Source organism: Gambusia affinis, linkage group LG09 (genome assembly GCF_019740435.1).
Source record: "Gambusia affinis linkage group LG09, SWU_Gaff_1.0, whole genome shotgun sequence".
Lineage (NCBI taxonomy): Eukaryota > Metazoa > Chordata > Actinopteri > Cyprinodontiformes > Poeciliidae > Gambusia > Gambusia affinis.
In genome coordinates this window covers 3,964,881-3,980,273 of record NC_057876.1, presented here as the reverse complement: position 1 = coordinate 3,980,273, position 15,393 = coordinate 3,964,881, and the positions used below count along the sequence as shown (strand labels likewise).

The 15,393-nt window shown below is 41.3% G+C and overlaps 1 protein-coding gene across 3 annotated transcripts; it reads left to right on the top strand.

The window, feature by feature from the left end:
- The first annotated feature begins 3,140 nt into the window (after positions 1–3,140).
- Positions 3,141–14,043, top strand: irf2 (interferon regulatory factor 2). Of its 3 annotated transcripts, XM_044126876.1 has the most exons (10): positions 3,451–3,498; positions 4,754–4,986; positions 5,079–5,171; positions 5,249–5,348; positions 6,611–6,787; positions 6,875–6,921; positions 8,437–8,557; positions 8,655–8,807; positions 9,407–9,444; positions 11,365–14,043. In XM_044126876.1, the coding sequence occupies exons 2-10, from the start codon at positions 4,984–4,986 to the stop codon at positions 11,629–11,631; spliced, it is 999 nt and encodes a 332-aa protein (XP_043982811.1). In that variant the 5' UTR covers positions 3,451–3,498; positions 4,754–4,983; the 3' UTR covers positions 11,632–14,043. The 3 variants fall into 3 exon arrangements, with proteins under 3 accessions (XP_043982810.1, XP_043982812.1, XP_043982811.1); XM_044126875.1 differs by lacking the exons at positions 3,451–3,498; positions 4,754–4,986 and adding an exon at positions 3,141–3,396; XM_044126877.1 differs by lacking the exon at positions 4,754–4,986 and having other exon boundaries at positions 3,390–3,498.
- Positions 14,044–15,393: the final 1,350 nt, after the last annotated feature.

Sequence of the window (15,393 nt, the reverse complement as noted above, 5' to 3'; positions counted from 1 at the left end):
GGCAACTGTTTTTATTGAGATGTTTAGAGAGCAGAGGTTAATCTATCATGTCACGTCTAAATCAGATAGTTGTCCTTTTGAATAAGTTCAGCACAAATCTCACTTCAGGAATTTACTTCCAACTCACAATTCCATAAACACAATTCCTAATAAGTTAGCTCATAACACATTTCAGAAGCATCTAGTTTTCCCAAAAACCTGTCGGGACCTGCTACATCCTGGAACACAGTTTCTGAGAACTCCAGCTGTTGCACTTACCCTGTCTGTCTTCCTGGAAAGGTCTTGTTCTGATAGCAAATATTTCAGCTCTGAGTTGTTCCAGAAATATGACTCCATTAGCATGTAGCGCTGCGTTTCAGCTGCCTTTCACTTTAATCAAATGAATTATTTTTCCATTGTTGAGGAGATTTTGTAACTCCTTGTAATAATGAGGTGGATTATTTAAAATAATCAGTTAACCAACTAACGTGGTTAGCTAGTTTTTCTTTACTTGCTGTGTTTTGAACTAGAGGATGCTGTCATGTGTCCTGAGACCCTAACAAGGTTCTCTTTCAGGTTTTTGAGGGGCTCATTACAGTTGTGGGAAAATGTTTCTATTTTTGTTGTTTGTGTCACCCTATTGAGACAAAAACAGCACTGGGGTACGGGGTAAAAACAATTCATAGAGCTGTAAGGTATAGTCTTAGACTGCTTGGCTGTCTTTATTCAAACCCACGTAGTTCTTGTAAAATATCCGTATGTTAATTAGCACTGTACGATGCAACTAGCTACTTTCTGAGGTGTATAGAAACACGTTACGTAACCACAGAACACCGTTGGAAGACGTCATGTCATTTTACTAGTAACTTAAGGTAACATGAATATCTGGAATCCACCGCTTGATAACTCACCTTCTACCACTTTGAAAATCTTTTTACATCACCACAACATCTTTATCCTTGTTTCCTATTCCTTTTTATTGTTTTCAGCCTCTCCATCTTTATCTCCTTGTCGCCAGACAACAACACGAATCAAATGAAGAAATAAATAAATAGCGCCAGCTCGTTCTTGACTAAAAGCTAATTTTCCTCCATCATTGTTCTGGCGCCCCTTCTCTCACAGCGCCCCCATGGGTTGGTCATACCCCACTTTTTTTAAAGCCACTGCTCTGTACTTGTTAATACGTGTATGAAATGTGATTAACAAGGCGGGTGTAATTTGCATTCCATGAGAAATCGTAAATAAATGAATGAATAATCGCTGTGAGCCTGCAGCCACTAGAGGAAGCTGTTAGTAGTTTTAGAGCAGATCTTCACTTGTTTCAGGAACTCAACCTGTTGTTAAATGTAACCCCCCAAAAGAGGTTGTTTTGTGTTTTATACTTTCAGAATCCTCTTCACACACATTAACACGCCCTGTAAAATTCTGGAGCGTGCCAAATGCTGTAAATAACTTGGCGCCCCTGCTCTCCTAAATCCTGCGCGGCTTATATGACCAAACTTTCCCTGTTGATGTTTAAACGGTGCCCGTCTGTTCGCCGCACCCCGCCCTGAGTATCGCCTGCAGAAAACGCGTGGCACAAACAGATAATCCCTGCCTGTGGCGAACGAAGAGGCAAAGCAGCACAGAGTTGGTACCCGACACTTCCTGACACAGTGATTTTCTGTTCCTCAATGCAACATATTGTTTTTCTCTATAGTATAAACAGAAATGATGTGTATTATCTACAATCCATATAAAATTCCCAAGAATTTACTCAAAATCTGCTTGGACTTCAAAACGTACATTTTCACCTGGCGAGATTATAATTGAGCTTTCCTGTGGAAATTGGTTTCGGCGTTAAAAAGAAGATAGAAATGGAAAAACAACAACAAAAAAGGAAACGCTAGTATGTAGAGTAGAGGATCTGTGGTGCTCGGGGCCTGTTTCTTTGTTTAAAAACCAAAGAAATGTGTGTTTCAACAGAATAATGATCCATCTTAATACATTTTAATCAGTATTAAAATGGTTCCTTAGAGAACATGGTCTTTCTTCAGTAGCAATCTCAGTTCTTAAACCTAAACCAAAATCTTTTGGTGTAAACTGAGGAGAGGAGAGCTCAGTTTACACCAATGAAAGTGGACCCAGGATCTAAATATGCAAAAAGAAATGACAATATCTCTGTATGTTCTCCAACTTTGCGAAATGTCATGGGTAAACAAATACCGTCCTGCATGTATACACTGTTGATAAGAGGGATACTGATAAGATTGTTGTTAGAATCTCCTAATGTATAAGGGAGCAATATTTGTGTAAGACTATGCTGTTGGAATAAAATAGGAAGCTATTTTATATGTTTTTTTTTATCAGGATGCTAACGGCTTCATCAGTAAATCTAAATGTTTAATATATTAATTTAGAAATGTTGCAAATCTGCTTTTGTAATGTTTCAATGTTTGCATAAACTGCTCATCGCCAACATTTAAGACATTTAAAATTGAAATCTGAACATTCACTTTTTATTTTATGCATTTATTTTATACCCATTTTTTGTTTTTAAATTTTTATTTTTTTAGATGTACCTTAATGTTATTATTTTTAACAGATTAATTTTCTTCAGCTGTACGCTTCATCTACATTTGGTTTCGGTTAAGAAAGATGCATGAAACCTTCTGGTATGGTTTTGGCCCTTTCCAACAGCAGCAACCACAGATAATTTTCTGTTGCACACTCTGGAAAATAAAACGAAAATGCATTTTCTCAATAACTGCTGCAGCTGCTTGGCCTTGCACAAACGTATATGCACGGTTGTGAGAAGTTTCTAGTTTCGTTTCTGGCACCGGGCGCGTTAAAAAAAGGGCTGCGGTGGGTAAGTGTGGGAGGAGGGAGAATTGAGGAAGCGAAAATGAAATCCAGTTCAAAGATCGTCTATGCATTTGAAGATGGCTAAGCCAGTTGAAATAAATACATGTATTTTTTTTATTAAAGTAAAAGATTTCTTGTACTAGTATTTTTTGACAATTTACTCTTAAAACATGTAAATAAGATTTCGGAGAGACCTTTAAACAAAGTACAAATGTTCACGTGAAGATATTTTTGACTTCGACAACAACGGCGGAAATATAAATCAGAGTGAGCGTTCTTCGTATGTTTCTGGGGAGCGCGCAAAGGTTCTTCCGCGACTCCGCTCGAGACCGAGCTGAAGCGAGAGCACGAGAGCTTGCAGGGGGATTTCCAGCACGCGCCCTGACTTCCCGAAGCAGTCGTTGTTTTGCTTTCGGTCTGAATGCAGAAACAGAAATAAACCACCGACACCATCTTTCTTTTTTTTCTATGTGCATTTTAAAGCCTCGAAGCTGCTACGTTGTCCACCTCGAGCCCAGCGTGTTATTCCCCGACAGCGGCGCTGAGGAGCCACAGGCCGTCCAAACTGAGACGGTAACAGTTTTTATTTCCGCATATTAAAAGCTGTTGGGCTGTGTACACAGTCATAGGCAGCGACTTCCTACGGGACGACATGACAGCTCCTTAGCTCGCTCTGTAAGTGAAAGTACCCCTGTAGTTTTTTAGTCTTCGTTCGCCGGCGAGGTACTGGATTTATTTTCACTTTTGGCTTCGTTGTTTTTGGGTCAGCTCGCTGGCAGGCAGTAGACAAACAGAGCGCGGTAAACTTTTGACCTGACCTCCGCTTCTAAATTCAACTTTACTTCAATAAACGTGTCTACAACCGCACAGAGTTAGCGCTCGGAAAGCTAGTGTGTGCTGTAATTTTGAACATTTTATGACTTAAATGCTCTCCTTGTTATTATGTCAGTTTTCCTTTATCCTAATTGTGTGTTTTTTTTTTCACAGAGTTTGAGCTGTGAGAAATAAAATTACTTCTGAATAGTAATAGCGTTACTTATGAGAGTACCATGTTGAATTTTGCTTCGTTCTTGATGGGTTATTATATTTATATTATATTTTCACTCTATTTGATACATTGCATGGGAGGAGAGTAGAACCTGACGGTGTGTTTCAGCCGCATTTGCAAGCCAGTGGAACAAAGGTCGTTTCAGCAGAGTTAAAATTTTACTAAAACATTTGAGAGTTTTTAGAAGTGTGTCTCACATGTTTGACCGGAAAGGAAAGTGATGCACAATAATTGTAAGCATTAAAACCAATAAGGATCAGAGTAACACACACACACACACACACACACACACACACACACACACACACACACACACACACACACACACACACACACACACACACACAAACACACACGGGGACTCAGCTGGTTGTTCCAGGCCTGCTGCTGGTTAAAACAGCCTGGTATTGTACCATGTTACCTGGGTTGACCTTTTAGGGAGCTGTCTGTTACCAGAAGTGCCACATTAATGTGCAGCTGGGATCACAGGGGCCTGCTGGACTTTGATCATGTCTGGAAACAACATGAGCTTCAGGCTGTGGGAAATAGTTTTTTTTATTTTAAATTTTTTTTTTTTAAAGGAAACATTTTGCATTAGTTGAATTGCCACTTGAATTTTTGCCCAGCTTCCTGTTGTACTAGTTCCAAGTATTTTTTATTTTTTCTAGCACCAGATTTTAAACCCTCAGTAAAGTTTCATTTCTTTATTTAATGGCATCTCTCATTTCCAAACTAAATGAAACAGAAATATGTATTTATTTATCCATGTGACATCTGTGTTTACTCTGCCGTTAGAAATAAAATCTATTATTGTGAATCGGTAATTTGAAATGCACTGATGAGGATTTTTCTGGCCATTATTGATTTGTGGTTTTCTTTTAGGTGAGCAGCCAACTCTGATTGTGACCAGTTCCAATATTTGATGGGGGGGGAAAACAAAAAGTGTTCCAGGCTTTTTGATATAAGTTGTAGCTTTGGATCAAACAGGAAATGACAGGATTGCAAGATTACCCCCGTTTATACAGATTAGCAGGCATTTAGAGCTTCTTAAAGGACGATTGGCTGATTTATAATCTCTGCCTGATTTCATTGGTGCACCTCCAATAATAATCATGGTACGCTGTCTTATTATTTGAGAAGAATAATTTAGATTTTGGTCAGTTCCAGCTGCCGCCTGTTAATACCCGTCATTGTTTGTGTCTCTTAGGTCACCATGCCTGTAGAAAGGATGAGGATGCGGCCGTGGCTGGAGGAACAGATCAACTCTTGTCAGATCCCTGGACTGAAATGGGTCAACAAAGTGAGTTGGTGTTTTTAATATTCTGACGTCGACTCATTCTGTGAAGTAAGATGCTGACCGGCCGCGTTGATTTTTAGGAAAAGAGAATCTTCCAGATCCCGTGGATGCATGCGGCGCGTCACGGCTGGGACCTGGAGAAAGATGCGCCGCTCTTCATGCGATGGGCTATACACACTGGTAACTGGAGCACACTCTCACTGCTTCTCCTTTCCTGTGGCTTTCAGTCTCATGTCTGGCCAAACGGCGCTCTTGATTTTCTGCCACAAATCTGAGAAACTTTACGGTTAGGCAATGTTTAATGGTTTAGAAAAAAGCCAATCCGTTTTGGATTCCAAACTGTGGAGGGAGGCGTCTCCTTCAGGCTTTAGTTTTGCAAGAGTGAAATGGGTTTCCTACTCAGTCCTGAAAAGAATAGAATAGAATTTTCAGTGCTTACTGGGTCTGGATAAGCAAGGGAATGGAGAAAAAAAAATGGATTTTGGAAAATGGATCTTTGCTTCCAGACTTTATATTTTGAAAAATGAACTGAGGTTTTACATTTAAATGCCACAAATGAACAAGGGTCTCTTCACATTCTTTTTGAATACAAAATAAGCACATTCAGCACCTTGAGGAAGTATTTCTAACCCTTGAAACGTTTCAGCATTTTCAAATTATAACCTTAAGCATCATTGTGTGTTCAGGGCCAGATGTACAGATATTTGGGGCCGAGGCCTGGAAACCGTTTTGATGTCCTATTCACTAAGGAAAAGTTATTTCATTAATGCAAATTACAATAAATTCAGTTACATAAACCGGATATGGACTGATGATACCAGCTGGTGATGGTAGGTGTAGCACATCACTTGGCCAGTTGCTCCATTTTGTTACCAAATAAAAAAATAAAAATATTTTTACTTCCTTTTCAAATACATGAGTATAAAAATCCTAAAAACATTATTATAGCTGACCTCGTATAGGCCTATGAATGTTACATAAAGTAGAATCTTTGCAAAACATGCATTCATTATATATAAAAAAATAAAAAATAAAAATCCGTGGGATGATGTGCCCTGCAAACCTTTCCTAAAGTCCAACCCAGTCTGTTTTATTTAGATATAAACACCCTATGCACTCGATGAAATACTGCAGCTCTGATGCTTTTCTTCGCACTATTAAACCAGATGTTCTGAATACACATGCACACCACACTTTTCAGGTTTATTGTGGTAAACAAAAAATGCTGAGAATTGTGTATTTTTTTTTTTCTTCCAATTTGACAAGTTCTGTCCCCATCTGTCACATAAAATCCCACTGAACATATGTACCCCTGGTTTTAACGTAACAATATGACAAATTTCACAATAACATGAAAAGTATTCAAAGCATTCTGAACACATAATGTTGTGTTGCATCCTTTTCTCTTTAAAAACGGTATTTCTCTTAATGTCCGTCTGCAGGTAAATACCAGCCCGGCGTGGACCGGCCCGACCCAAAGACCTGGAAGGCTAACTTCCGCTGCGCCATGAACAGCCTGCCTGACATTGAGGAGGTGAAGGACAAAAGTATCAAGAAAGGAACCAACGCCTTCAGAGTGTACAAGATGCTCTCGTCCACAGAGAGGAGCTTGAAGAAAGGTGAGCTGCGCTCGCTCCTCCTCTGCTGTTTTACGCCTGGATTTGACTCGGAACACGTTTTCTGAATCCTCCCTCCGATCCTCGTAGGAAAGAAGAAAGCCGACAAGGAGGGAAAGTCCAAGGGAAGCAAGGAGGTAGGAACACTTCTGGGTTTTTGATCCACACTCTATGCAAACTTTAACTCAGGCCTGATAAAAACCCGGTCTTCATAGTCCGGTCTGGCAGCATTGCCGAAATGCCTTACCTTGAAGCGTTTGTGGCCACCCCCACCCTTCTAGAAAGCTTCGTCAGGTCAGAGTGAAGTGGGAGAGATAAAGGTGGAGGGAGGGAACGGCTGAGTTGGAACAATCAGGTCTCCTTCCTGTTCCCACATGATGCAGGATTGCTCTGTGTTGGATCAGATAAGAGAGTGGCTCACAGTGGGAGGGATCGACTGCTCTCTCTGGGTGGGTGATGGTCGAGGCTTGCCTACTTTGTTGTTGTAGCTCTCGGCTGGAGGTGCATAAATCCAGCTGTTTCTCCTGCAGATGCAGAACTCAAAAGGTGTTGAGTGGAGTCACTAGAGAGGTGCCTGGAAGTCGTTCGTGTTCATCGTTCCAGTCAGAGAATATTACAGCCTGCAGCACAGCACCGACTCAAAACAAACTTCACTTTTATATTTACATTTTATGTCATAGGCTGACTGCAGAACACATTCTCAAAGATCAAAGACAAGGAACATCTTGCATTGGAACAGAAATATATCAACAAAACAAAAACAACAAATACAAAGAATTATTTAGTCTCTGTAAGCAAAATTGTCCTTCATAAAAATGCCTGGTTGTGATTAAAGCAACTGACTGAAGGCTTTTGTCAACCAGTTCTTAGTTGAAAAAGAGAGAAACGAGAAATCATGCAAATGGAAATTACTGAGCTAGTTTTAATTTATCATGCAATGAATTGGTTTGGTGCTTATAGTGTCAGGCCTAGATGTTAGGAGTGCACCGATTGCAATTTTCTGGCTGATTCCTGATATTTGTGTTGTATTAGTTGTTGTACTGCTAATTGCACAAATGAAAATTGTGTTGTTTTTTACATGTTTGTGAAGCTATTGGTGTATTTAAATGGGCTGCACAGGCACAGAGTTATCAAATACATTTATAATGCAGTACATTTATGTCTGCATTTAACAAAACAAACAAGAATTGTTTTTAGTCAACTCAGCACTGTTTTTCTATGTTGGATCTGTATCGGCCGATGCTAAACCACAGGTTGTAGCAGAGCTCCCACATGAAGGATTTTGGCTTTGCTGATGAACGGCCAAGTTTATTGAAGTAAACCATAAGTTTCACCGTAAGAGCTGTTGCGCAAACACAAAAAGACAGTATAAGATACAAAACACGCTCTTACAGCCGTAATGTTTGAAAACTGAAAACAAGAAGTTCTCCCATCAAAATAAAAGCATTAAATTCAAAAACCAGAAGTCGACTAACAAAATAAAGGCAATAGGCGCTAAAAAGGAACAGAACAAATAAGGAGCTTAACCTGGGGTTATTTACACCGGTGTGTGTATCAGATAAAAGTGGATCAGTGGATCCTTAATCTTTATATGCTGCATTTTTCAGTTATGTTTAGCTACATCCAACCTCTCCTCCTCCTTTGCCCCTCAGGGAGCCGCTCTGTCTCCAAACACGACTTTTTCTGAAGTCCACCCCGGACCCGTCGACTGTTCCAAGCAGCTCGCGCTCAAAGAAGAGGCCCGGGAGCTCACAGTGACCAACAGCGGATCAGGTACTGCCGTTGTGTTTTGTGTCGCCCTGCGCCACAGGAGTGCGCCGGATTCCCTCGTGTTCACACTCGGTGTGTTATGTGTGTGTGTGACCCGCAGCGCTCCACAGTCCGGCCGGGGACCACCTGATCCAGTGCGAGCAGCTGCCGGACGTGTGCCAGACCATCGAGGTGACCACTGAGAATGAGGAGCAGACCGTTAGCTCCTCCCACTCGTACCCGCTGCAGATCTCTCCTGTATCTTCATGCTGCGGTGAGACACCACACACACAAACACATCCTCTTAACCGCAGCATGTTACGAGGAACAGAAAAAAACAGACCAAATAATGCACCTACAGGCTCCTGACCACATGGGAACCTCTTTTACATAATTGTGGTTTCAATACAGAGGATTGGCTTTCCTCAACTCTGTATCTGATCGGCTGTTTATGTTCTGCCTGAGCAATAAAAAAAACCCTGTGGTTTAGATGCTAAACTGTTAGCATTAGTCTTTCCAAACCAGCAGGATGGGTGAAAACAGAGGGATAGATCTCTTTATCAACCCAACAACTTCCAGAACATTTTGGTAGTTTATTTATTTTTTTATCTCTGCTTACGTAAAAGCAGATAACTGCTCCTCTCTTCTAACTGCTAGCCGGTTTATCTCGTGTGTTCTTGACCCGTCATTCAGGCCCAGCTCGATCTATGGGTGTCAGCTCTGCTTGCTTGTGTGTTTGTTTGTATAGCTAACATTCAGAGTTGTGTGTAGCAGCAGCAGTGTGTGCGCTTGTGTGTGTTGGGGTAGGGGGTGTAATTGTCAGGCCTGCATGTGTGGTTTTACCTCCGTTTTCCTGTTCTCCTCCAACTGCAGGCAGCGACACAGAGAGCGACACAGAAGACAACAAAGAGGTGGGTCTCACACTTAACAAACACACACACACACACACACACACACACACACACACACCAAAGAGCGTTGAATGAATCAGCAGCTGGACCAGTTTTCAGAGAAACAGGTTTTTACCTGCTCAAACAGGGTGTGTGTGTGTGTGTGTGTGCATCATAAAGTTTTGGAGCCTTGGCCCTGACTGTGATGAGAGTTTGTGGTGCATCTCAGAGGCTCAATGCATTGTTTTATTATTACGTGTTGAGTTAGATGTGTGTGTGTGTGTGTGTGTGTGCGTGTGCGTGTGTGTGTGTGTGTTCCTTCCTGTAAGGTTGCAAAAGAGTGAGAAAAGGGAGGGCTCTGTCAGGAACCACTGCAGTCAAACATTAACAGTTGGATCTCTGCTTGTCCTTTTGTCTGTCACCACATGCTAACAAGCTGTTGTGTCCTGAGCCGCAACACAGTAATTCACCTGCACCTCCACTCAGAGGAGGTGCTCTTTTAGCTAATTTCACACAAATATTTACACTGAGTCACACACACGTCGATTCAGCAGCAAGGAACGTTTAGCTGCTTTACGTTTGGTGTTGTAATGATGTTACCACACCTTGGACTTTCCTGCACTGTTTCAGCATATTTCAGTGGAACAAAACAAGGTGTCACTTTACGAGGAAATAAAGAGGAATCTAAAAAGTGTACTTAGCCCTCCTTACTTTAATACAGCAAACTAAAATTCAGCACAGTAATGTATCTGACAGATAAGCCTGTCACAATAACTTTGCGATAAACAGCGATATTGTCATTTTTGATACAATGTTCAGTAATGGAAGTATATTAATTCAAGTAGAACCTCTCAGTGATCAAACAACTTTAATTTCTAAAGAAAGCTTTAACACTGGATCTGGTAAACAGCTTAACTATCCAAAATAAATAAACAAAACAACTGAAACAATAATTAAAATGGATTATTAAGTCTCTGTTACCAAAAGTGATTTTCAAAAGATATCATTCAGCTTTGACAGGGAAAACAGGCAAAAGGACCCGGTAATGCAAACCACCATCTTGGTACTGGGTGTCAAATGTTTCTCAAATTGGCAGCTTTTCAACAATTTTAAAGGGGAGCATCTCTTTGATGATTGTTGTCCACGTGGAAATGATCAATCTTATTTTGATTTATCATGCGATTATTTGATCTATTGCTTATCTTGATAGACTAACTCACAGAGAAAGATTCAGTCCAAACTTACAGCAGACATTCACCCCCTTCGCTGGGACTTTTCAAAATAGATCAGGGGTGAAGTATTGCTCTCCCTGGAGAGGTTATTTACACTTTAATTATCTTACATGAGAAACTGATCTTATCTACCGATCTTATCTGTCTACACAAAGGGCTGAAAATCTGCCACTATTCCCTTTTGTTCTGCTGTGAGAGACAGCTGACCCGCCCAACAGGTCAGGTCTGCACGTGCTCGGTTAACAATAGTCACCTCACCCTGACTTAGCAACTTGTTGCTATATTTAGCAAAGTTTCAGACATAAAAATTGGTATCGGCCAAAGTTGGAATAGGCAGGTCAGGTTTGAAAGCTGTAATTGATGCGCCCTTGCTACAGTTCAAATGAGACCAAATCTAACTGTTGTGCGCAAAATGATAATCATGGAAGCAAACTTGGACCATGAACTCTATTCCCACAGTAGAATACATTTCATTTATAAAATAAACTTTGAAAATCACGTTATGGTGCCATTTCACAATAACGGACGACTTTTTATTCCTTCCCGTAGAGTCTCTGTACAATACATGACAAAATGTGAAAAAGTCCAAGGGTTATGAACACTGTGCTGTGCAGCTCAGCCCCAGGTTCACATCAGTTTGCATCGAAATTGTCCACAACATGTACGTAATGTTTTTAATGTTCCTCCTTCTCCTTGTTCCCACCGCCAGGCTCTCGGTCCGACGTGGAAGCGGGAATACCCGTCGGTCCTCAGAATCCCGCCGTGCTCTCTCCCCGGCATGGCTTCGTTCGTCAACCCAAGCAAACCCAACTTCCGGGTCACCAGCCTGAAGGACCCCACGCCCCTCATCAGCTACCACATCGACAGCTGGACGCCGGCCTGCGGCCAAAACTCTCACACACCGCCGTCGAGCAGCCACGCTCACGAGGTGCGTGCAAGCGTCATTAGGAAAACCTCGGACGTCACTTCCTCCTGACCCCTGACCTCGGATGAAGGGGCTAGGGGGAAGAACAGTCGCTTCCGGAGAACATGTGGGCTACGTCGGAGCCTAAAACACCTGTGTGGATCTTCAGTTCTCTTAGTTTTCCCTTTCGACCGACTGACACTCAGCTGGATGTACCGGTCCGCCGAGCGGTGAGCATTTGACCGTCAGCGTGGGGGCCGGGTTTACGACCTGCAGACCACTTCCACCTGACCACTTCCCTCCGTGTGCCACCGGTGGAACATTTATGTGCAGCTTAAGTAGCTTCACACGCCTTTTTAGTAGTGAGAGGTTCTCAGCGTTTTTAAGAGTTCGGCTTACCAAAGATTAGTTTAATTCAGTCCGTTAGTTTCGACAAGCTAAATGTAGATGCAGCCTGTTTGCAGTCATGTTCCTTATCGCCACGTTTAACCAAAGCAAGCACCTAACTACCAAGTTAAATGCTTTGCTGGAGACACACGGAACCGGTATGTGGCGCCACCATCCCGATCAGTTCAGGTCAGCAGATTAATTATCATCTATTTATACTCTCAATCACTGGCCCCACAGTGGACAGCAGGCTGCGTGGATCTGTCCCCTCAGGACTCGCCTTTACTACAGCGGGGGGACTAACACCGCCCTCCTGGTGTCCACGATGTACATAACTCTTCTGTATGTGGGTTTTTGATTGCTTCAGCACCTTACAGGCAGCCCACTGGTTGGTGTGCGTGTGTATGCGTGTGTATGCGTGTGTGTTTGTGAGTCTGAGAGAAACAGGGAGCAAAGCTTTACTTGCAGATTTGTGCCTTTTGATGTGGCCGGATTCAAACTAGGCATGGGCCTGTATGAGATTCTTAATCCTGATGCAATGAGATCCTAAGATTTTGACAAAATGGGAAAAAGAACATGAGTTACGGTATGTTCAATACTATTTTAACTATTTTACTTCAAGCACCAAGACGTTTGGGAAATAAGACAGAACGTAATGAAAGTTATCAACTTTGAAATGAAAACTCGACACCGGTTACCAGCCCATGCTTACTTGAAGCTAGCTGTGCTGTAGCCTGCTAGCGGCAAACTCTACACCTCGGAAAGTCGCTCTTGTGCCTTTTTATAAATAAGATATGCATATGAATTTATTTCTTTGACTTTATTCTATTTTAAAGCACCCCTGGGGGGAGGAGAAGTTTGATTTGAGTGCACAGATCTCCTATTTGCCCTGCACAGAAACACTGAGCTGCACTAACAAAACAGTCATTGCTCAGGAGTCATGGGCCCCTGCTATGAGGTACCAGGATCCATTATTAAGGGTTGCTAACAGCTAGCAGGCTAAAGCGCAGCCAACAGGAAGACGGTGGAGCCACTGTGGGAACCAAACCCCCTTCCTCCAGAGTGTAACACTGGATTCACTCAGTCGTCATGGTGATTTTTAAAAAAATATATAAAGACTCACTGGATCAAAGGGGGTTGTTGCTTGCTTTACTGCAAAAATCTTTTCATACTTGTGCCTTTTTTATTATTATTATTACTCAGTGACGGAAAAAGCTCGTGTCAATCTGTAGATGCAGCTCGTGAATCCTGCCTGCGTTATGTAATATTTAAAGCAAATTCTGCTAATAACTTAGCTAACCGTGTGCTTTTTTAAAAAAATTGTTTTTTGTTTTGTCTTTGGAATCAGTGTAGCGCAGAAACATACACGAGGTGTTTCCTGGAATATAAAATGGGAATAAAAATATGAGGAAATTGCTGATCAGAAGAGTTGGCGTAACAACAAAAACATTCTGAAAGTCCACCGATTTGCGTTGCCTTAACCCAGTGGTTCCCAAAGTGTGGGACGCGGGAAGCTGTATGGATGAATGGGAAAGAAATAACAGTTAAGTGTTTGACTGTAAAGACGGTTTGTAGTGTGAAATAAACTTCAGTGGAGTTTGAAATCAAAATGTGTTTAGGTTTATGTCTGGTTGAACAATGTATGTGCCCAGTTGATTTTTATTTTTTATTTTTTTTTCTCCTGAGGGGTTGGGGGATTTTATGGTAATCCATAGGGGGGCCCAGAAGAAAATCTTTGGGAACCACTGCCTTAACAGTAGAATCACAGCAACATCCTGCGTGCGCTTTCCCACAGATTTAGTTTCTTCTGCTTTATGTCGGTTAGAGACGAGCAGTGAAAGCTGACTGGAGGTGTTTCTGCTGTCCAGAGTAATTTAGAGCCATTAAATCTCTTATCAGGATGGAGTTGTCCCTCTTTATGTTTGGCAGCACAATCTCTTAAAGGATAATGTAACTATTTAGCTGAAAGGAAAACAAACAACCATGAAAATAAAACTTACATTTGCTCTGCTTTTCATCCCTCCATCCGTCTGTAACATTGTGAAATCTACATGTGAATCAAGATGTCCAGCTGAAAATAAAGTGTTTTTGTATTTATCCTGTGTACAGATGGATTTTTATGACTGTCACAACAGGGTTAGATTTTTTTTTAATCTCTAGTATAGGCAGAAAGAGCAGAGTCCAGTTCTTTTTTTTTATAGCCGCTGAGCCTCAGAGAGCTCGTTTATCTGTGGCTGTTAAGATAAAAACAAAGTGACAACTGGAGACCTTTTTTGTTGGGAAACTGACCATTACCACAGCTTGGCCTGGGACTCGACTTTGAGATAAGGATTAAAGGTTTTGCTGCTGAACTGTTAGCGCCTGTAATGACTGAAACTGGAGTAACCGGTGTGAGTGGTTCAGGCATTTGTCAGATGAGGCCTTGCTCTGTACACACACACACACACACAGACAGTCTCTTCATTCAGTTTATCCAGAGCGCTAACGTCTGTTTCAGTTTCAGTTGCTTTTCTCTGTTCTCACTCTGCTTCCTGTTTTTCTCAGGCCCCAGCGGATGGCTGGCCAGTTGCCTTGACAACTGCTAACCACATGCCATTAGTCATAGTAAACAGTCTGTCAGTATGTCCGCTTTTTTGTTGTTTTGTTTTCTTTTCTTTATGGTATATGGTATATATCAAGACCTTAATCTGGACTTCCAGCATTGTCGACAGGAATCTCAAAGTGTTCTCATTTGAATGTGTAGTTAATAAGAAAACTTTTTCGTCATTTTTCTCCTTCCCCTAAGTTAAAACGGTTGTTTTGTTTGTTTAAATAGTGACATATTTTTATAGAATGTCGCCATATTCACAAAACTTATGTCTAAACAGAGGAAAAAACGTCAAAACATAACTTTAAGTTAAAAAAAGAAAGTTAGTCCGATACAGTAAAGGGATAAAACAGGCATTTAAAAAACAACAGAGAAGATGTTACACTGCTGCCATCTACTGTCCAAATTTGGAATTACAACCACTGGCTTACCATTACAATAACTTTATCTAAGGTGTTCAGTAAGGTAGATATGTGAAAGAAAAATTTAAATTTAATAGACTCCATCCTGCCGGCTTCACCCATGGTTTTCCACCCCATTCCACAATTCCAGTGAAAATACCTATAGAGTACGTCCCTAATATTTTTGTAAATCTTTTGTCAGATCTTTTCATGGGATAACACCAATTGTAGTTTTCTGGCTGATCATTGAGCTTTAAAAAGATCCAGATTCTGATCTTGGCTTATACAAGTTTCTTTTTTGTGTCTGAAATGTTGTCAAATATAAATATAAATATAAAGCCCCCGTTTACACTGTCAGTCAGTGTAAACAGGGGCAGTGACTGATCTTCAGTCCTTTTTGGAGACAGACAAGATTGGTGGATAACAATGTTTCTCTCTGAACAAAATGAGTTTATGTTG